The 23,499-nt window shown below is 39.8% G+C and overlaps 2 protein-coding genes across 2 annotated transcripts; both read right to left on the bottom strand.

The window, feature by feature from the left end:
- Positions 1 to 7,395: 7,395 nt before the first annotated feature.
- Positions 7,396 to 12,153, bottom strand: odad1 (outer dynein arm docking complex subunit 1; the record flags this gene model as incomplete). The annotated part of the gene is made up of 13 exons (XM_079242055.1): positions 7,396 to 7,500; positions 7,605 to 7,695; positions 7,805 to 7,902; positions 8,012 to 8,175; positions 8,596 to 8,764; positions 9,228 to 9,310; positions 9,954 to 10,088; positions 10,788 to 10,975; positions 11,051 to 11,118; positions 11,265 to 11,378; positions 11,492 to 11,617; positions 11,715 to 11,904; positions 12,041 to 12,153. 13 exons carry the CDS (start codon positions 12,151 to 12,153, stop codon positions 7,396 to 7,398), a joined length of 1,644 nt encoding a protein of 547 aa, XP_079098181.1.
- A 1,436-nt stretch (positions 12,154 to 13,589) lies between these two features.
- tas1r3 (taste receptor, type 1, member 3) lies at positions 13,590 to 19,537 on the bottom strand (the record flags this gene model as incomplete). Its single annotated transcript, XM_079242054.1, has 8 exons — positions 13,590 to 14,198; positions 14,717 to 15,087; positions 15,652 to 15,772; positions 15,893 to 16,099; positions 16,193 to 16,609; positions 16,695 to 17,051; positions 18,907 to 19,207; positions 19,335 to 19,537. The coding sequence occupies 8 exons, from the start codon at positions 19,535 to 19,537 to the stop codon at positions 13,590 to 13,592; spliced, it is 2,586 nt and encodes an 861-aa protein (XP_079098180.1).
- Positions 19,538 to 23,499: the final 3,962 nt, after the last annotated feature.

Here is a 23,499-nt window from a genome sequence, read left to right as displayed (position 1 = left end):
TGCATTTGGTCAAAGCCTCATTTTCGACTACAACACATTTCACAAACAGATTCAATCTTAAAATAAAAATCACCTTACCTTGAATGTTAGCCGCAACCATCATTGTTTTGCACAGAGCTACCTTTTTTTTTAATTTTCATATTCCTTTTAACTGCAATCATTATATAGTCATTAGTGTGCCAATGTCTTTTTCACTCTTGAAAACATCCGTAACTGTGGTTTTACAATTGCTAAAGAACACAGAAAAAACTTGCCCCAACACGGCCAAGTAAAATATCTTTATGCAAACTGTTAACTCTCCATATTTAAGACCCTCAAAAGCCTAGTCTTATACTGCCTCAATTATCATCTTACCAGCATTCAAACCAGTGATTTTGAAAAAGCCTCTGGGTCCAGTGTTGTCATTCACCCAACATTTAGCTGAAATATCATTATACAGAATGTATTTACACATGAAGATCAAAAGGTTGTGTGTGTCAGAGTAGCTGCTGGCTTCTAAGTGTTTTGTTTTTTTCTTTTAACTTGAGGTCTTCTGGTTGGTGTGGAGTATGTTGTTCAACATTTCATCAAGGATCTATCAAGATATGATGAAGAATTTTAGTCTTATGAACCAAAGTTTATGATATTTTATATGAAAGTAATTATAAATAATAAAGCTAATGGATTGGCATTATACAGAGTGGTTTAAAGCAAGTATGCATAGCTGCTATGCCAAAGACAGTGGATGTATCAAAAAGAAAATTAACACTGAAGTAAGCAATGTATTGCCATAATGAGAACCTACTGTAAATCCATGGGAGGAACAGTAGACAGACTAAAAGCAGAAGGCATTAGTCACTCTTTCTCTGTAACTGGAAAATGGGAGCAATCAGGGAGAGGGGGAGTGTTTGTGAGATCATTTCCTGCTTTTTTTTCCCCTCCTTATTTGCCATCCTGGACATGTTTCCATAGGTCATTGATCAGCTTCAAAGCAGAAAACAATCAATCTATGTGCAGCTGTTCATTCGGTAGGTAAAATAAATGTCCAAACCATAGCATCAAACACAACAGTAAAGCATAAAGTTAAGTTAAAAAGAAGAAGGTTAATTTTTACAAACTTCTAAACTGCCAACTAGTCTGTTAACACACTTTCCACACATAGGAACAAGAAAGGTTCTTATGCTAGCTAAAATTATAAGACCACAGAAAGCAGCATTCAGCAAAAGAAAAGCTTCTTTGTGTGTCTGTGACTCATATTTAAAAACATATTAAATAAGCTTGGTGTTTCTGTTTCTTTAACTCCTGAGCCTTTTCCTGCTGTGATCAGAAACTTTAGGATAAAAAAGGAAGTACGAAGAGGTTAATTTCACCTTAATTTCTTAAGGACAAAGGACTGACCTCACTTGTGGAATGCCAGTGCTGGAGGGGAGAGCAAAGTGGGGCCCATCAAAGAGCAGAGGTCAGGATTAGGTGGGGGAGGGGTCCTGATAATTGGAGGAATTGGTGGGGGCAAACTGAGCTCTTTTGTTTTGAACAGCAGTGTCCTGCAAGGTCTGGTTGCCTCTCTCTGGTTTCCATGCAGAGTGCAGGGACAATATAATGTTGACTTCTCACTGGGTCTCTTCAATTAAATGCATGAGGAGAAAGTCTGCAAGCTGTGCTCATCTATAACTAATACAATTAAGTACAGTTGATCCTGATAAAAATGGAAACGTTTCCACTGCTTGTGGCATACTACAATAAGGTTCCTAGACTCTGGTGATGCATCTTCCAATAAAATGGCTGGAAAAGGTCTTGATGCAACTCTGTTAGTTACAGCCACAGTAGAGTTTAACCGGCTAATCGGTAAACTAACAGACTATTAAAGTCTTTAGATGATCTTGTATAGGCTGAGGCTTGACATGCTTTCCCCTTATTTTCATGCATTTTTAAAAAAAAAAAATGCATGTATGAACAATAGCGTATTCCAAATATACTCCTTTTATATTGATGCTCAAAACAAGCAAAAATTTAATTTATAAAGTGTAAAGTAGTTGTATTTTAATAATTGTTGTAGCTGTGTGCATAATTTAAAAAAAAAAAAAAAAAAAGTCAATGAATAAGCTGAAAATGAGGTTGTCCTCCTTGTAAAATAATACAGATAATGCTTACAAAAGCTTATCAATACAGCTGAGATCCTGACACCCTGTGAACTCTGGATCCTCTTATGGTTGTTGTGGTTTGCAGTATCTCATCTGTGTTCGATGGATTAGTCTGTAGCTGCTTTGAGGATTTGGAAAGTGCCAGTAGTAGTGTTTCCAAATGCTCACAGCCTCTCTGTACACTGTTGTGAATCAGTTTTGGCATAAATTCAAACCAATTTAAAGTGTATGATCATCTTCTTCCTCGTGATAATCAGTGGCAGGATGTCATGGTTCTGTAAACATCATGTTATAAACATTGTTGCTTCTGAAAAACCCCAGACTTAGCGCAGATAGAGATGCCCTCAGAGAGAAATATGGAATAGCTGATTGGACTTAGTCCAGATGTAGATTTTGCCACAGGGACTACATTTCCCAGCTGGCATGAAGGTGTCAATAAACTAGAGGAGGCTAATGAGGGGGAAAAGGTCACTTAAGGTCTCTAGTTTCAAACTACATCAGATTTGTAAAAGCTGCCTGAAAATGTGGTTGAATGAACAAAATGCATTGCTTACTATATAGTCTGTTGTTCCTGTTGCTTTCTTCCCCAAATAATCATTACAATCTTAATATGTATGAAAGACATGTTGGCACATTTTTCTAACAGTGTAGCTAAACAAACTGAATTATGTGACAGGAATTAAACTGTGGGTGATCTAGTGGCTGCAACAGAATAATTCATGCAGTCTGTTATGGTTTTCCAATAATTTCAAGAAATGGGATCTTACAAATCTACAGCAGAACAAATCAAGTAACAAATGCTCTCCTACAACCACACCATTAGAATTGAACTTGGGCTTTAGTACCTTATTTATTTCATGTCTTAGCTCCACCCCTGTAACTGTCTTGCCAGAGGAAAGTGGAAATTTCCAGTAATTCCTACTGCTTTGCAAAAAGGGCTCCTCCTCCTTCTAGTTTCCCGCCTTTCTTTCACTCTACCTGCTCTCTCCTGCAGCATGCTGGTGGCCTGAAGACCTCATGTTTCTTAAATCTTGTTGCTGACATAAGTTTTTAGTTTACTCATGGAAACACATGCCTTTTATAGACCAAATACCAAAGTTTTTTTTGCTTTATAACTGAACATTTATGTTCACTATCTTGATGTTTTTATGTGTTCACAGAAAGCTTCATGTGTCAGGATGCTTATTTGAGCAATGAGAAAATTAGAGACTTAAAATAACTATTAAAGGTGTTATTTGAGTTGACATTTCCCCCAAGTGTACCACAATGCTTCCTTGTTTACTGTTTTGACAGTGCAGAGCATCATATATCATCAATAAATATATTTAACATAAATAAATGAAGAATTGCGCAATGTGCAAAAATCACATTAGCTCCTCAATGATGAAGATGAGGTGGTTTGGGATCACAGAGCAGATGGTAGATTTGCATTTCTATTTCTCTGGCAGATATTCTCATGTCTGGTTTGTTTCAAATGCTCCAAAGCTTGACTACAACTGACACATTATACAAGATTCGAGAAAATGTGACAAGCACATCGGTGTAAATATAAAGGACTTCTCACATAAGCAGAGACAGTAACAGGTTTACACCATGAGATGTGCTGGCTATCTCTACATCTGTGGTTTTACAACTTCCTCTTAATCCAAACCATAAACTGTTTACACATGAGCAGTGATGATGTTTGATGGAAAATCCAAGCCTAAATGAAGCCATGAGACAGCTGGAGAAAAAGAAGTTTGAGTGTGTTGGTGGCATGAGACACACTGACCTTAGACCCATTGTGAAGCACCAACAAAGAGCCATCTGCACAGCAACCACAGCTGAGATGAGGGACTTAGCACACAGGGGGACTGAAGAGGGGGGCAGGGTCTAGGAAAGTGAAACACATAAAACAACTAGCTGATAAAAGAAAATATGTAAATTAGAGCAGATCTACCAGATACAGTCTAAAACATCAAAAGAGTCAAAGTAACATCTTAGAGCTTTGTAGACAAAAGAGTAAGCTGTAAAACAGATCAATCCTAAAAAGACAGATCTCTCCATTTGCTGCTGAAGTGGAAGACAAGAGTGCAGGCCTAATCACTCAAGAACACATTTCCTGCCTCCTGCATGAAGATATGAAGCCAACAGAAACAGTTGAAGGCTAATATTTAACCCACACCTAAATTCTCAACTTTGTGGGTATTTTTCTTATTTGAATGACAGGCAGGTGGTGTCGGCAATTATTTGCAATAAATGATAGGTTTGGGAAGGTTGTATAATCAGTTGTGATAATGGAACATTTAATGTCTAGCTTTGCTACCTTCATGGGATCGAGTTTATTTCAAAATGGTGATAACAAAGACAAAATGGTGTCAGGGACATCGGTAAAAATCTGAAATGTTTCACAGGTAAAACATGAGAGTCAGGATTGCTTAGCAACAGCAGTAAAAAATTCTTACAGCCTGTGTGATAAAAGAGACACTGGCCATGCTGCCACCCAGTGGTGGACTGCAAGCACATGCAGATGATGGGCTGACCAAAAAATGATCAAAAGCTCCCTTCTCTCAGAAACATATGAGGGAAACATTTGCAACTGTTTGCTATGTGTAAATCTCATGAATGAAGAAAGACTTTTTTAAGACATAAAAAAAGGAAACCTCTACTCCTCCAACGCCGTTTGAAAATATATTCTGTCATTTGATTGGCTGCTAAATGCACCGGCTCTCATGGTGGGTGGTTGCTTAGCAACAGTCATAGTTGGGAGGGAGGGTGTGAGGGTGAGTGGGGAGGTGTGGCGTCCTTTAAGGGGAGGGAGCATCGTGGGTGCAGGCAGTCTGACTGGGGAAATACCTGGCAAAGTTCCCAAATAAACAAACAAGAGAGAGCGAGACATAAAGAGGAGGACAGAGCAGAGACAGAGGACAGGGGTGCTTTCTAAGTCCAGATAACAGTTTTTATCTCAGATTAAAAAAGAAAAAAAAAAAGAACAAGGCATTTTACTGCTTGCTGTGGTTTCTTCCTAAAAACAGAACAAGAGCCATCGCAGGAACTTGAGCTCTTTCAGGAAAAAACCTTGGCTATATTTAGATAAAAGTTGACACAAACTCAACAACTCATTAGTGCAGGTTATTTAAAAAAAAAAAAAAAAACAGGTTATAGGAACTGAAAATAAACAAAAATGGCCACAATCAGCCAGATACTAGTTGTAGCTCATAGTTTTTGTGACAAGGAACAAATGAACCACAGACAAGTATGCAGTAGCCAGATATGAACTTGTAGAAACACAATATGTGCTTGCACGCGCGGGCTTTGCTGGTTGTCTGTGTAGGTGTTTCTCAAAACTGCCAGGATGACTTAAACTAAATAAAAAGCACACCTGCGCATGAAATGAGGGCTCGCTTGAAAAAGGGACAATGTTGAAGTTAAAGAAAGAGAAAATGTAAACCATTTGTTCTTATAAGGAAAGGAGTGGTGAAAAGAGGAGGCTGCCGCTTCTGCTGCTGGTGGTAGGTTCAGGCTGCAGACGGAGGTGGGCCTTGGAAATGGTAGATGCAGGCGGCCTCTACAGGCAATGAGGACTCTTTGTCAGGAGCAGGAAATGAGGTTTCTGTTGTGATTAAAAGGAAGGTTACTATGGCAATGCAGCGAGCCGTGTGCACAGAACAATTTTTTTGGGAGTGGAGGGGGCTAAGTGAGAGTTGAATTTCAAAGAAAACAGCCTCCTCCATCTCATCTCCCGCCACCACCACCCCTCTGCTTTGCCACCGCTGCACCCTTTTATATCTGATAATCTGTTTTCAAAGCCACTCAGTTGAGACTGCAAAGGGGATTATCTTGAGCAAACCAAGTCACTGGTTGAACAGTCATATATGCTCACAGAGTAGCAGTTTTACTTCCTGAAAATGCGCTTGTCAAAACCTACATGGAAAAAACCTTTAGGTGACAAGTAAAAAAAAAAAAAAAAGATTTACCTCAGGATAATTAACATATTGACCTAAATCTGTCTCCTTCTTGCTCAGCGCATAAAAAAAAGTATGACACCATCGGTGTGACCTTTAAAAGCTAAATATAGGAACATGCTTTGTTAATTGTTTCAGCGAGCTACTTGTAAAAATATATTTCTCAAAATAAGTCCCTCATCCTGATTTTTCTGTTGTGCAGAGGAAGTTGCTCTCTCTGGTGAATGCCATTTTTGCCCTACAGATTGCTCGCTCCAGGATGTTTGGGTAAGATGACATTTGAGACTCCTGAGGATCAAAGTAAAGCTCTTGAAAAAAAAATCTGTGCATATTACAAGAAATGATGACTGTTTTCGATACTTCTGATGTTACAGACTCACATGTGAATAAAATGGGGACATGACTGGTTTTAGTTGACTGCAAATAGGTAGTCTGTGCAGAAACAGAAACCAATAGAGAGAATCACCTTTATGAAAAAGCTTATTTAACAGTCGCAACAGAGCCATTTTTGTAAACATGTGTAAAAATGCTTTACGAATAAACAGCTTCTATTTTGGTAATAAGATAATCACAGTGCATGTAAAACAGATCGACATATCTTTGATAATTCTGAATGCTCCCTAATCAATCCTAATCTCATATTCTTACTGGAGGAAACCTTAAAAAGTATGTATTTTTTATTCTAAACAACAGACATCTGAATAATTGAGTAATTTATATATATATATATGTATATATATATATATATATATTTATGTACACACACACACAAACACACACACACGTTCGTGTGCACATATGAGAACACTCAATCACGCCTTAAACAGAAATGTGTTCAGAATGAGTTAACTATGAAGCCCTAAAAGATGCTCACCTTTTTTGGAGACCAACTCAATAATCTCAACATGACAATTAAATTTACACAAGACTTTGCTGCCCCCAACATTTCTGTATGAGTACAGCAGCAAGGATCAGTTAATAAAGCACTGCCTGTGCTGGTGGGTAGTGGGACCAGACTGCAGAGTAAAAGACAGATGGTAAGGCACATATCAAAAGGACAGCTGGTTACCAGAGTCTTTGTGGCTCGAAACATAATTAGTTCCAACAACACAAATCAAACCAAGATGTAATGATACAGCAGGCCAAGCTTGGTGATCAAAGATAAAAGGTGACATCCAAACAAAATAATTAAGCTTTAAATATTTACAGGTGGAAACTACAATAGTGTAATTGTAGGCTTCCATCATGGGTTGCACAGATCAGCATTACAGTAAACATTTTTAAATATGTCTTTATTATGTTTTTATAAAACCCCCGATCATGTTTGTGTGTCACAAGAGTGCATCCTCCAGGGAGTGCTGTTTGCCATCAAGCTGCGGATTGACCTTTGAGCCTTTTGTTGATGCAGGTGGGCAAGAACTTTCTTTCTGCAAAACCTGAAAGTCATATCCAGGAAATTAGGTGTAGAAATAAAAATAAAATCAGCATCTTAACCGTGACTCGTCATTTTACAGCAGATATGGCATTTTGTTGCATTCACCCATTGCATTATTCCTCTGCGAAGTTCCGCTTCGGAAAGAGGCCGGTCACTCTCATCAATACTGAGAGACTGTTCTGCATCATACTGCGTGCTGAGGAGCAGTACAGATATATTCATCAACTTATCATGTTTGCATCTGAATATTTGTACAGACTTAATTTCAAACAATAGACTCGAAATCTACCAGATGAAAGGCTGACCTGTTGATAGACAGTTGGTTAATTTGCTGAAGGTGTTTTGGATTTTTATCCAATGAGAATTTGGGCAGCTCTTTTGGATTGTATCCCTTTTCCAGGTCCTGTTATTACAGATGAACACATTATATAAATGGGAGAAATGAAAGAAAAAATAACAGATATATATATGTAAAAACCTAAAATTATATGAAAAAAAGGTAAAATATTGACTCTGGAATTGAGAAAAGCCTGTGCAGTGAGCAGTCTGTCTGTCTTCTGCTCCACAAGACCCAGGTAGGACATTATGTTGTTGTCAGTGATTCCTGGAGAGGAACCCAGCTTATCCTCAATCACTGAGCGGTCACACTCCATTGTAGAGACAATGCTGTTAACTCCTGTAATGTAGAACAAACAACAGTCACATATAATTACAGCTGTCTGAGAACATATTTCAGTTTATGAAACACAGCCATACTACTGTATGTTGAGGCTTTTATTTTTTTTCAAGCAGTTTTTAATTTCTGGGTTAAAATATGAGCCCTGATACACGTAATAATCTGTATTTTAATGATCTACAAATTCCTGCTAGTTTTCCTGAAAGAGATGCTCAAACAAACCCATGAACTTGTAAATATTCATACACTGTTCATGTATTGTACTGGTCATGTGTAATTTTTCTCCTGTTGGATGCTCATGTGAATGCTTACAGGTTATACTATTGGTTTATTTGAATTATCAAAACTACAATGAAACTAAATGAATACTTGAGCATTACTTGACCATTATAAACCTGTTAAACAAAGAAACTGCTTAACCTGTTTTAATCTCATCCAGGATTTTGCTTATGATGTTGGCTTGGTTTTCATAATCCTGTGCTGTAGATTCATATTCTTTCTGCTGCCTTTCGATGTTGCTCAGCAAAGTTAAGCGATCTTGTTCCCACTGCAAACTTTTAAGTTTAAACTGCTCCATCTCTTCTTGGATCTGCAGAGACACACGAACAGTTAAGTGTATATAGTTTTAATAAATTTTCTATACCCCTTACTTCAATTCAGGGTCACAGTATAACTGGAGCCTATCCCAGCAATTAGCAGACAGGGTACACACTGGAGAGGTCCCCATTCCATAGCAGGGCCAGCACAGAAGAAAACAGAGAACCTCTCACACCACATAAGGAGAATTTAGAATGACCAATTAACCTAAATCTCTCCACATTGCTTTTATCCAAACAAACTGATTTCTTTTATGTCTTTCATCAAATGTTCCTCAAGTTAGATTGCCAGTGGTAATGGTCTCTACAGCCCTGGTCTGTTATCAACACTTATTAAAAACTAGGGTGATCAAGCAAGTTGATGATATAAGACAACCAAACTTTGTAATGAGTGAATGAATGAATGAATGAATGAATGAATGAATGAATGAATAAATAAAAAGAAGAAACACTTACGTGACTGATTTGATTCCTCAGTGCTTCAGCCTCATTACTTTGCTCATTCACAAAATTCAAGAGTGCAAAGTTCCGGTCCTCCTCTACAAAGTGACATGGCAACAAAACAAGGTACAGATAATCTTTAAAATGGGATCTTCTAAAACTACTTGATGATCATTAATGTATTAAATGTATTCACTGTATTCAGCACTTGTGTCTGTTAGAGTATAAGAAATGAATGCCATGCAATGTCAATGTTAAAAAAAAGTGAAATAAGCACAGCCTCTTAAACAGTGTATCTGCAGCTGTGCTATATAATCTAATAAAATTACATGTTGGAAGCATTGAAACAATGCAATGATCAGAAATGGATGCACACAGATTATCCCTTACCCAGGTGAGATCTACTTATTCTTACATTTACATACATAGTTTTTACATTTGTTGCCATTCCAAGTTTGATCAAATTAATACACTAACATACTTTGGTAAGGTCACTCTATGTTAGAGGAGTACAAGATTACTAGTATGCAATTATTACATATTTTAAGCACCTCCACCATATAAGAGGTAGTTTAAAGGTTGTGATGCTTTCAAGAACTTGATGAGACCAGGATCAAACCAAATATTTCATCAGATGTCTGTAACATACAGTAATTTAAATGAAGTCATGAAGACTTGGTTAAATTCAAATATGCTGTAAGAAATTCTGTCTTTGTGTATTTGTGAATATGAGAGACCTACCCTGGATGAACCTGGTGGACAGCAGATCCAGATTTTCCTCCCCTGTAACAGTCTGAATCCTTTCAAACAATTCTTCCAGGGCATCTAGCGACTCTTCCCCCGAGTCTATTCTCTTCTGCTCCTTCAGTTCTGACACTTAACACAAAACCCACAACAGTCTCAGCAGTATGACAAAACAATAAAACACACTACAACCATCCTTTAGCTGGTCTGACAACATTATAATCAAGTACTGTTTCTACTGGTGTTACCATTGTCATGTTTATTACCCAAACATTTTGACTGCTGTTGTACCACTTATTAAAATCCACTATGACTCATCCACAAATCACATTTTTACAGCAACACTTGTCTGCTTTGCAACACTGCTGCTACTGCAGTATAAAAAGGGGCATCTTTTTGTGTCCTCCTCATCATTCAAGGACACATTAGCAGCATTAACATTTTTTCTTTCCTTCATGAGTATCTTGTGACACAAACATGACCCTGTAGCTTTCTGCAGGATCCAGGTTGGCTCGCTAATTTAGATAAAAGAGCTGTTTTCAATCTTCACAATCAAAATACATATTTATGTAAGAGACACGTATGTATGAGAGAGGGATTCAATGTCTTTTTTTTCTTCAAGTTGGAGATCCCCCAGCCCCAACCACCACCACCCCACACACATACATACATACACACACACACACACACACACACACACACACACACACACACACACACGCACACACACACACACACACACACCACCACCACCACCACGGCCAGCAGTCCTAAAACTTAAAATCAGTCAATCATATCTTCACCATGCCTATTTGAGAATATCCATCTTACCCTGTCTTGGTGATGTCTCTTGCTCGTTGTCCTGCCCACTCCTCTCATTGTACTTGGTGCTCATGAACTCTTTCAGGCTAAACTCATGTGCAATAACCCTCTCAAGTTCTATGATGTCAGCGTTGTACTGGGCAAGGTCCTTTACTGCTTTCTCTGTCATCATGGTCATCTTGGACTGAGCCTCCACCCTTGTGTACAGGTTACAAATATAAGCTTGATATTATACTGATTTCTCCAAATTATACTGGAATTTCAAATCTCACCTGCCATCGTAAGCAGCAGTGGACTGACTGATTATTTCCCCAATCTTCCTACGGATATCCTGCAGCTCCTACCACATAGAGACAAACATGTTTTCTTGTTACAGCTGCTATTCAATTAAAAAAAAAAAATAGTCAAAGAAACATGCGGATTGCATAATAACAAAGCTAACCATATAAAGTATTTGCTTTGAATTATATTTAAAAGGCTTCTGACCATGTTAAGCCTGTTATAGAGCTGCTGGAAACGGGCTCGCTCGATGTAAAGATTCTGCAGCTCCTCTTTTAGGTGGCTGTTTTTGGTTATCTGCTCATTGAAGCGAGTGGAAGCCTAGATATTAGACACACACAAACTTTAACAAAATGAGGTAAAGTCTAAAATGATGATGTATGCACTCCTTTGTCTATACTGCACTTTTCTGGTTGTAAAATTTTAAAACTCACTCTTTCCAGTTTGTATTCCAAAGTATGTATGGCCTTCTGAGTCTTCTGTACCTCCAGCATTTGCGAATCACTGGTACTGGCCATCCCTTTTCTCAGCTCTGCAACCTTAGACTCCATGCTCAAAATCTACCCATATGTAGGACATGTGACATGATCTGACATCTGTGTGACTAAAATTTTTAATCAAAATTAAAATGTTATGTAGAAAATAAACGCAATCAACCTCTTTCTGCAAATCATTTTGACTTTGCTTCTCTTTCTCCAGCTCCTCATCAACCACGTCCTTCTGCCTGAGCAGAGCCTGAAGACTCCGAGCATCCTCACTGTCTTGTTGTTGACGCAAAGAACTCATGCATACACCAAGGTTTCGATGCAGCTCCTCCTGCTCCTTCTCCAGCCCTTCAATCTCTTGCCTTCATCCACATCACAAATACAACTGATCAGATATATATATATATATATATATATATATATATATGTATATATATATTATATATATATATGTATGTATGTATATGTATTAAAAATAGAGTTTAATATTATATTTACTGTTGTTTGCGGATCTGCTCCTTGGCTTGGTTGTTATAGGCCTGCCGATCACCTTCCATGATCCTGAGTTGTCTCTGAAGCTTGGCTATCTCTGAATCAGTTCGAAGAAACATCAGGTGCACATAAAAGCTCTTTCAATCATATAACTGGCAAAATAACATTACTGATAGCAACATCTGGTCATGATAACGCATTCAGCATCAGCCTACCTGTACTATCAATGTCCATCTCAGTCATGTCAGAGCGTGCACTGGAGGCGAGTCTTCTCTGAGACATGGTTACAATAAGCTGCTGAACCATAACACAGGACATATGTGAGGATGTTACCGTTCACTGATCATTCATTTTACAAAGGTAAACATTTGGCCTATATGTAACAAATTTACATTTCAAAACTAGTTGCAATATTTATTAGATAACGATTTTTAACTGAACGCTTAGGCCCGCGACTCTTCCACATATTTCCTTATTAATGAAGCTAACGAGGCGAAACTAAAACGTGTCCATGTCTATTACGTGTCTATTACGGAGCACTTAAATTTTTTTTCAAAGGTTTGGATTTTTACTGAAAAAATATGCGGTTTTCCTCACCAATTGTGGGTCCACCAACTGAAGAATATATCAAGTGGCCTTCAAAAAGCTGAAACACAGTACCTCGCCAGGTTGTTAGCAACCGTTACTAAGCAAGAAGGGACACAATCCTTGCTGCGCTGCAGAGTCGTTAAGCTGAACCTTCACATCAACAGTTACACAGTTCAGCTTGTTTTCGGGATAACACGTTTAACCTGCCCATTTTTTTTTTTAAAAATTGTTTGTTTATCACTGTTTATTTGTACAATTACCCAGAGCAAATGACTGTTATGGGAATTGCGTTTAATTTATTTGGCCACCGTAATCAGACCGTAATAACCACTTCACTTCTTCACTAATGTGAAGCAGGTGCATGGAGTAGAGAGGCTAAATCTTATTCACAGCTTGCACAAATAATGGTTAAACGATTTTTTTCTTTTACAGAACTACCTCTGACCTTTAATCAGCCTCACTTTCTCTAAGCGTTGCATATCTTAGATTACTTTTATTTAGAAAAGCATTAGCGCTTGTATAATGAGACCATTTAATCTATATTTGATATAACCATTTTTTAACGTCACTTAACTTGAAAAGTTTCATGTGCTTTATGTAGTATTCACAATATTTATTTTTGTTTTAGTTATGTGACTGCTAACTTTGTTTATAATGAGTTTAAAAAAGGTCTTCAGCACAAGTATTGAGAAAAAAAAAGGGATAACGTCTTACAGGCTGTTTTAAATTACACCTTTATTGCCATTCAGTTGATGAAATCAATAACAAAAATAATATCTACACACAAACAGTACAACTTTTTAAGACCTTTAGTAAATAATTTGCATCTTCTTTTTCAAAGTTACAAAATAACACCTGCAAATTTAATATTCGAAGCTTGCAAATGTGAATTTACTTCATGAATATATTTTATGACTATATTTTAATTTTATTTCACGGCTGGCATAATTAATGAAATTACACACATTTATGTCTCTGGTTTTGGCTCTGGTTGTGGTTCCTCCTCAGCAGCTGTTGGTGGGACACCCTCAAGAAATGTACAGAAATGTTCTGGTGTGTTAAAATCAGGCCTCTTTAAAAGCAGATAGCATTTTGGAAAGTAGTAAGCAACCACGAGACCCAAATTACCTGCCAGGCGAAAATAAACATGGACGATGGACATATTCTTTGACCCAGTGGTGACAGATGCACTAATCCCCGTGTAGACTGGAATAAAGATCACCCAAATCACACAATAAATCAGGGTAGAAAAGGTGATATCCCTGGCGAGGTTGTACTGATGAAGTGGTTTTACAGCCATGAAAGTGCACATGAATGATACAAGAGCCATTGCACCATTCAAACCTTGCATTAATGCAAGCTTAGTTGGAGATATTGGGCATGTCAGAAATGATCTCACAAAGTTAATTTTTATATTTTTGACATGTTCAGACAGAGAGGGCCCATCCTGAACAAACCAGCCACAGAGGCCTGCCTGCACAACACAGCAGATCAGCACCACCGTCCACCTTCCAGGGCCCCTTAATATGTATAGGTGAGAGGCAGCTGTTTCTGGGAACTCACTCACAAAGAATACCTGTTTAAACACAAGGGTTTTGCAAACTTATTACAAAGAACATCTTCTGTGATACACAACAATATTTTGCAAATTCAAAGTCAAAAGCAGCAAAGCTAGCTTTAGCTTGGCTCATTTATTTTGCAAGTGATCTGCCTGTTTTTTTCCCCCTTTCCTTAACTGTTGATACAAAAGCACTCAGTCAGTTCTGCAGTTGACATAAATAAATGAACAGCAATTAAATAAGTCAAACATTGAAAATAATCCTTAAAATTTTATGCTAATGACAGTCAGTTTAAGAAGTTACCATGTCATGCTTCAAAGAATTTAATGACGTGACTTGGTGAATTTGAACAAAATGATTAAATGTATTAAATTATTACTTATTGACATAAAAGTGTTTTTATTGAAACAATTGTGAGAAATAATAAAACAAAACTAAATTCAGCTTTTTCTTGTTTATCATGTCAGCTTCACATGACCTTTGTAGTTGCTACACAGTGCCTCTGGGTGGCAATATTTTACCTGTTTCTACTAACCTGAAGTGAGATAGACATGATAATCGAGAGTGGAAGAGTTTGGAAAATGGAGATGAGGGGCAGTTGAAGATGGCACACCATGTCCCCTGGCTGCCCAAGGAACAGTAACAGGCTTAAACAGGCTCCCATCAGGCTTATCAGTGCCACAAAAGTCAGGGCTCCTCCTGAAGCCATAATTAGCGGAGTCCTCCGGTGCATCAGGAAGATGACGCAGACTGAGCCCTGACATAGCAGCAGGACAACCCCTGCCAGGATCATTTGTAGAGCCTCAGGTGTGTCCCACGCCAAAACATCATAAATGGGGTCAGTGCAGTTAGTGCTACAGTGCAGGGACCACTGATTTTCAGGACACTGGGTACACTGGATGTCCTCTAGGAATCAGAAAAGACATGATAAAAGTGGTCTGTTCAACAGGCATGCTCATTAGAAAGAAACAAAACAAAACAATTGGTTTGATTAGAGTTTTTTTTAAACAAAGTAAATTATGTTTTTCTTTCTTTTCTGTATTTAAGTGCTAGGTGACAAGATTAATCCCTTTTTAATGTAAAATGTCATACCATAAACCTTAGCTTGGAAGTGTTGATAGCAGGCAAAGAAACTGAGCTAGCTCTGACTGAAGATATTAGCACCTCAAACAACATGAAGTTAAGGCTATAAAGGGGACTTTAGAATAATATATTGCTACCTGTGACCTCCCAGAGTCTTTTCTGGTTGCCTAGCAACTTATAATTAATACTCTTGAAGGTCACTAAAGACTCCCACACATAATCCTTGTGAAAATACAAACTCTTATCATTACACAACCATAACCTGCTGGCTGAAGTCTTAAATTTCCCATAAAAACAACTCTCAACATGACTGCAAATCAGCAACTGTTTATAAGTTTGTGCCATTCCTTTAATCAAACAATGAAAATGATGTGACAACCACATTACCCTCATTTGCCTGGTAGGTTCCTGGCAAACAGTCGATACAGTCAAAACAACAGGAGTGGAAGCCTTTAACTCTGCGGACCTGACCTGTGCCGCATGCTGCCGAGCAAGTAGACTTAGGAACCTAAAAAGATGTGAGAAAAAAACAGTGGAATCATGACTGGAGAAAATTTGACAGCTTTTTAATGATGTAAGCTAAATGATGTAAGCTGAAGGAATTGTTCCAATGTAATTATAACATTACCTCTGAGTCCCCAGTGTGCCATTTGAAGAGAGATTTGTTGACAGAAAGATTCTTTTGATAGTAGCTTCCCACATTTCTGAATTCAAAACTTGAGGATTGCCAGATCCACTGAATTAAACTGTACCCCATGTTTGGGTTGCCAAATTCATCAAACTGTAATTTTGTGCCATTTATGTCAACAGAAGTAGTTTTAAAAACTTCTAACAGCTGCGAAAAAAGATTTAATTTAAAAGTTAACTTAGTTGTAAATAAACTGGATTTCAGTTTGAGTTTTTGCCTATGGGTGTCAAAATGCATTACCTTCCAGGGATATATTTTGGTGTTTGGTCCCCACTTACAAGCAACTGAACTGCACTCAAGCAGGTTATGCAGTGCCTGTGCTGCACTGTAGACGGCAGCATACACACCAAAAGCCGATCGCTGCACTGCGAGATCAGTCACCAAGCTGATGTTTTCAGGTGACAAGTTCCAACACTGTGGGCAGGGATTGTTGGGATTGCCAGGCTTCAATGGTGCAGGAGACATTGTTGCCCTCTCCCTACTTAGTTTGGCCAAAAGCTCCTCTGTGTAGCTATTGAGCAAATCAAGAGTGTCTGTCTTGTCAGTAAACCCAATGATTGTACCTATTGTGTGTATGTTGGGGAGAGAGGTGACTCTGTGGTTGATGGTCCAGCTTGTGCTGGCAATCCACACACCTGTTACATTCCTCCTGATAACCTGGAATATAGTTGATTAGATGGGTGTCAACTATAATGCATGTCATACCAACATGAAAGTGTTTTTGATTTTCTGCTTCACTGACCTGTTTAAAAAAGAACTCAGCGGGCCCTGTAAGAGCAAACACTATTACCACTTTGGCATCGGTTGCTATGATGTTGTTAATAATGGTTTCCACAGCATTTGTAGGGTCGGTGTACACTGGAATCAGGCCCTGATAGGCTACACAGACATTCATTTTCTCTGCTAGTTTGGAGAACTGCTGCACACCTTGTTGTCCATACTCCTCTTCACTACCTACTACTGCCACCCAGCTCCAGTTAAACCTCTGCATGAGACGTGCCATGGCATCCACTTGCCATTTGTCACTGGGTACCGTACGGAAGAATGATGGGTAGACAAGTTTGTCACTGAATTTGTCACTGGTGGCACCATAGCTAATCTGTGGTGAGAAGAGTTACATTATTAGTAGGTTTGAATTGAAAACAGATAACACCCTTTTCTTGGTTTACCTTAAAAGCCAACATGTGTTCATCAGGGTCACTCTGGACCATCTCACAGGTCATAAGCTTTCTTGAAAAACTTTGTCCCTCTGTAATAAATTTCGCAACTTCTCTGACAGTTCAACAACCAAACTATTTCCTAATTTTTAACTGGACTTGGTTGATATTTGTATCGTTAATCTGCAAAAAGTAAAAGGACAATTTTGTCACTTGAGTTGTTGCTATTTATTTTACAATTATTAAATTGGTAATTGTAAGTTGTATTTCAGAGCAAACAATATTTGAATGTTATTAAAAGATAATCTCTATGGATCCTGTGATGGACTGATGACCTGTCCAGGTGGTTCCTTGTCTCTCACCTTATAAGCACAAGGATGGCTTCTGCATTGGAATAATTAAGTAATAGAAATTGGGTGGATGGCTCTGATTGTTTTCAAAATCAAACTTTTATTCTATATTATTACAGTTCTGTTAGATATAAAAGTTATTTGGCCCTGCATAAATGGAAATCTGCTTGGAAACCAGGTTTTTAAGGCCTTTTGACTGAACATTTTGAAAAGTCTCATCCATTTTCTTAACCAATTAGTCTGATTAAGAGTTGCGGGAAAGTTGGGGCCTCTCCCGGCAATCACCAGATGAGAGGCAGGGTACACCCCGGACAGGTCACCAGTCCATCACAGCAATTTCCAAGTATTAAAAAAAACGTTATCAACATAAAGTTTTTTTCTTTTTTTCCCCAGAATTCAGACATTTAAGTGCCTATTTTTTTTAAATACCTTTCAGACTTAATTGCTAGTTTTGTGTAAATCTCAGTTTACCAAAAGAAAATCAAGAGAAATCAAATAACATGTACAATTATAAATAAATTCTACTTTTTCAAAGCCTCTTTATTTTAATTTATGTACTGAAAAATAGTAGACAAGATATGATTCTTAACTGTTGATAGTAGCATTTTTTATGTTTATTATTTATGTCCAACCCAGTTATTTGGCAACGTTTTTTTTTTTTTTACCTTAGAGTCTACTAGATGTCTAAGAATGCACCAAGTTCAGTAGTATAAGAGGCTGGAGCTCTTAGGCTCAGCCAGACCAGTTTGAGTCCTTATATGTGTCCCTTTTCTGCATGTCCTCTCTCTCTCTCTCTCTCTCTCTCTTGCTTTCTCTACCCACTTTCTTGTGCTATATAACTCTTATACATAAGTGCTATATAACTCTAATGCATTATTACTATAAGTAAAGGCCATTGCTATCCATTAATCCAGTAAAATATCAGTCTTTAGCTTTGTGAACTTAACAGAAACACAAATTGACTTGATTTATTTTTAAAGAACAACTATGACATAGGATTTAGGATTATTGGCTGAAACAGTAGCAGACATGACTCTGATAGTGGGCAGCTTTTATCTCCACCAATGAGTATATATGACTGTTACTTTCAGTTTCTTTGTTTGGAGAAATAGCACAGAGAACATGTATGGGTTTGGATAAAAATCTTGACAAAATGTGATGTAAATCTATTTTTTAAATTTCAAGATTTTTTTCCCCTTTCTTATTGAGTTGGTGGAAGATTTAAATCTCTACCTGCCTTTGTTTTAAATGCAACCATCGGATATCAAGTTAGATTTACTAATGAAGAGAAATGAAATAAACATTCCCTGATGCACAGATGTTTATATGTATTTTCAAATTTTTATCATGGATTTTAAATAAGGCTTGATAAATAATTTGCTGAGCACATTAATCGCTAAACAAGCCAGCTTAATGTCACATATTTGTGAAGTAGTTGAATCCAAACCTGTGGCATTAGAAAGAATCCCAGGAGTTTTCCAATAACTGACACCATTTCTGAGGTCAGTGGGCCAATCACAGCGGATACGTCGGTCTCATAGTCAGTGTAATTACATTCCACAGAAAGAGCATCACTTGATTTTGCAGTAAGGAAGGAGAAAGTAGCTTTCACAACAACAGAAGGCTGCCCACAAGTATCAAAAATGTCATAACCTAACTTGACACCAGGGAGCAGACTCTGATTTCCGTTGATCTCATCCACTGCATATTTCATTACCAAAGCGAGGCCGAGTCCATATTCATTTAAACTGTTGAGCCACATTCAGAAAAGAACAAAACAGAGATCATAAAGTTAGGAAACACATACACATGGTTGTAGGGTCTAAGTCAAGATATCAAAATTGCCAAAATGTTTAAAAATTTTGAATAATTTACCTTTCACATTTGATACTGTCAGGCTCGCTAATGAAGCTGAGGTTGTTGGACTGCTTGTTGATTGGAAAGAGGCCGCCGAGCATTATGTCCCCTGGCAGTCTGAAGAGATCTGTAGAAATGTTGCTGAACCATTCAGGTGAGCTCACACTGCACCCTGGCCCCAACTTCCAGCACACAACCAGCAGAATGAGGCAGCGAGCCATGATTCAGATAAGCTAAAGACTTCAGCAGGACTCACAACAACACTATACATATGTTTCAGGATTTCAGGAAACTTAGCAGTATGCAAACTTACCTGTGAACCACAAGGCCCGCCCATCAGGGCTGGTTAATAGTGTGCAAGGAACAGCAAACCATGTGAAATAGTTCATGTAAAACTGACCAATATTAATGTTGATAGTTTCATGGCAAAAACATCTGAATCTATATTGAGATTAAACACGTATATATATATATATATATATATATATATATATATATATATATATATATATATATATATATATATATATATATATATATATATATATATATATATAGCGGTACGTGGATGTGTGTGGGTGGGGAAGTGTGATGATGCGTGTGTGGGGGGGGGTGTCGTGGTGTCTGTGGGGGGGGGTAGTGCCGTGTGTGTAGGGGAGTGGGGTGATGCGTGTATGTGGGGAGTGGCGGTGGTGCATGTATACGGGTGTGTGTGGGGGGGGGGGAGGAGGGGGGAGGGGGGGCGTGCTGTCTGTGTGTGTGTGGGGGGGGGGCAGGGGTGTATGTATGGGGGAGTGGGTGGTGCATGTGTGTGGTAGGTTGGTGGATAAGTGTAGATATGATGGATGGGAGTGGGGGAGATTTGGATGTGACGTGGGGGTCAGGAGGATGGTTTTAAGGGTGGGCTGAACGGGTGGCTGGGTGGACCTGAATGTGTCTGGAAGTGTGTGTGTGTGTGTGGCTGTAGGTGTGTGCTGAGACAGTGTGAAGTGCCGATGTGTGGACAAGGGGGGACTTCATGTCCCCAGGTGGGGGTGTCCTCTGTGAGTGAGGGGGCGGTGGACAATCGGTCTGGGATTCCCCTTCTGCCGCCCCGCCTCCTCTTTGTCCTCGTGCCCCCCTTCTGCATGTGGTGAGTTGGTCCCCTCTTGGGTCGGTGATGACTCTCTGGTTAGAGTCACCGAAGGCTCTGGTTACGGGGATGGCTGTCCCCGGCTTGTCCTGGTCCTTGGGGGGCCCTGGGAGTAGGGGGCATGCCCAGTGCTGCGGGCGGCTCACCTTCTGGAGGAAAGCTCACTTTCCTCCAGACTTAAATCCCTCAACCCCTCTTCCTCCCCGCTCCCCATCACACACAGGCAGGGTATTGGGAGGTGTGCACGTGGCGCTGGGTGGTGAGAAAGGCCATCAAGGTGGTTTTGATCGCTGCACCCAGCCTCGGCTCACCTCCCAGTTTTAATTACACTTAGACACCAAACACCAAAACACTGACGACTCACATGATTAGGGGGAAGGGCATGCGGTGTATGGTGGGCGGGGCTGCTTAGGTGGTCCCTCTCCCAACACCGCGTGGCACTTCCCTCAGTTTTAATTGCAACTAATACATACTTCACAATCAGTCATAAGCGGGGGGGAGGCAGGGACGATAGGGTCTTCTCATGCCCCTGCTCTCGGGGCTTTACTGGGGGGGGGGTACGGGTGGGGGAAGAGTGCCGTCCATTAGGCCTAAGTCTGGGCTGGCCTGGCTGTAGGAGGGTTGTCGCCGGCCCTGGGGGGGTGCTGGGTCGGCTGCATCTGTGGGGTGGTGGGGGGGACGCTGGGAGTGGTGGGCGGTAATTATGGGGGCCCTGATCGGGGCCATCCTGTCCTCTGCCCCCTCTGAGGTATCTCACATGGGACATGATGGAGGGGTGAGGTGAGGATGTGTGGGAGTGGGTGTATGGGGTTACAGATGGATGGTGGGATGGCTGGGGGGGGGGATTAGAGGTTGGGGATATAGGTGGGTAGGGGATAGGGATGTGTGAGGATGAGTAGATGTGTGTGTGGAGGGGTATGTTGGCGCGTGGGTTGTATTGGGGTGTGCATGTGTTGGAGGAGTGAGGGTGTGTGTGTGTGTGTGTGTGTGTGTGTGTGTGTAGGGGGGGTGTATATGCGGAATGGGATGTGTGAGTGAGGGTGAAGTTTGGAGGGGGGCTATGGGTGGTGGAGGGGTGTTTGGTGGGGCATGTGTGGTTGGGTAGAAGTAGAGGGATGGGGTGGCGGGGTGTGAGCGTGTGTGGGGGGGGGGTGAGCGTGTGTGGGGGCGGGGGCGATTGGGGTTCGTGTGACTTGGTATGGGTGAGTGAGTAGAGGTGGGGTGGGGTTGTATATGTGATGGATGATGTGCATGGATTGCAGAGGGTTGTGTGGATGGGGGTTGAGAGGGGAGTGCGTGTTGGGGGGGGGGGGGTATGCATGTATATGTGTGTGTGGTTTGGTGGTGGGGGGGTGGTGTCCTGTACCCGGGGGCGCGGCTGGTGCGCTGGGGTGCGACCTGGCTGCCGATGGGTGGCGGTCTGGGGATCCTGGTCCTCCGTCGGTGTGGGCTGTGCCCTCTGCCTGCGGGGGCGGGGGGCTGCTCACGGGCTCTTGGGGCCCTGGGGCCTGCGCTCTGTCTGCCCTAGGTGGCCGGTGCCCGGCGGGATCGGCCCTTGCCGGCCTGGGCCTGCTGGGGCCTGTTCCCCCTGACTGCGGGGGACTCTGGTTGGGCACCTCCTTCGCCACCTCCTGGGCAGATGCATGGCTGGCTCTGGAGTGGGGGGGTTGGGATCTGTACCTGGGGGTGACTGTCGGTTACCCGGGTCTCTGGGTTCTCCTGGCCTTCCTCTAGCTGTAGGCGGGCGGGGTCACATTGGCATGATCACTCTTCTCTAAACACGTTCCACTCTGAATGTTCTGCATGAATGTTCTGCATGTGTCACAGTCACTGAGTCATCCAGCAAGTTTATTCACTAACAGCAGGTACCTCTCTTTCTGTCTTTTTGACTTAACTTGCTAGTTTCTGGTCCTCATGATTGTCAACGGTTTTGTTCTCCACGAATCTAGAGTTGGCTTGTGTGGGTGTATATATTTATGTGTGTGGGTGGGTATGTGTGTGTACTTATGTGTATGGATATGTATATATGTATGCATATGTGTGAGTGTATGTGTGTGTATGTGTATGTGTATATGTATGTGTATGTATGTGAGTATGTATATGTGTATATATGTATGTATATCTATCTTTATGTATGCATGTATGTGTACATGTGTGTGTATGCATGTGTATGTATGTGTATATGTATGTATGTATGTATATATGTATATATATATAATGTATGTGCGAGTGTATATACATATATATGTAGGTGGGTATGTATGTGCATATACATGTATGCATTGATCTCTTTCTTTTGTTTTTTTTTTGTTTTTTTATGTTCTCTTTTCTGTTCTCTTTCTGCCCCTTTCCTGTCCTTTCCGGTCGGGTCCAGCAGCATAAACTCTGTAATACAAGCTATTATCCAAAACAAATTGAAAAATAAAATAAGAATCAAGAAATACAAGGGGATCATTACATCTACAAAAGTTCCCCTTGGCAAAATAAATTTGCTCAGCAGAACATCAGTCTGCTTGCTTAAATGCTGGACAAGACAAAAAAAAAAAAAAAAAAAAAAAAAAAAAAAAAAAAAAAAAAAAAATATATATATATATATATATATATATATATATATATATATATATATAAAATGCATTAATTGCTAATAAAATATTTTGGATTATCAAATTTATTTGATTTTTTTGTTTTGGTTGTTTTTGGTGTACATCAAAATATGGGAGGGGTCTGAGCTGCTGGTTATGTTTTAATTTTAACTAAAAACTTGATACAAGTCTGACAGTGTTGGTTGGCAAGATTAACAAAAGATCAATCAATAAATATTGGTTATTTTGGACATGCAGAAAGAGCAGCTAGCCCTATCTGGTCTTTATTTCCAGTTTGCATACGCAAGGCTAGTTTGTAAATCAAGTTGTTTGTTTCACAAAAGTAGAACAACAAGAAGAGCTTTAATAAGCTTGCTATGTTTATAATAATCATTTGATTTTTAATAACATTCTTGTTTTTTCAAATGCTTTTGATCATCAGTGAATTCAATAATGTCTCCAAAATGAA

Source organism: Telmatherina bonti (assembly GCF_933228915.1).
Source record: "Telmatherina bonti genome assembly, chromosome: 6".
Lineage (NCBI taxonomy): Eukaryota > Metazoa > Chordata > Actinopteri > Atheriniformes > Telmatherinidae > Telmatherina > Telmatherina bonti.
The sequence above is the reverse complement of the archived record's forward strand: the minus strand, read 5'-3'. Positions and strand labels throughout refer to the sequence as shown.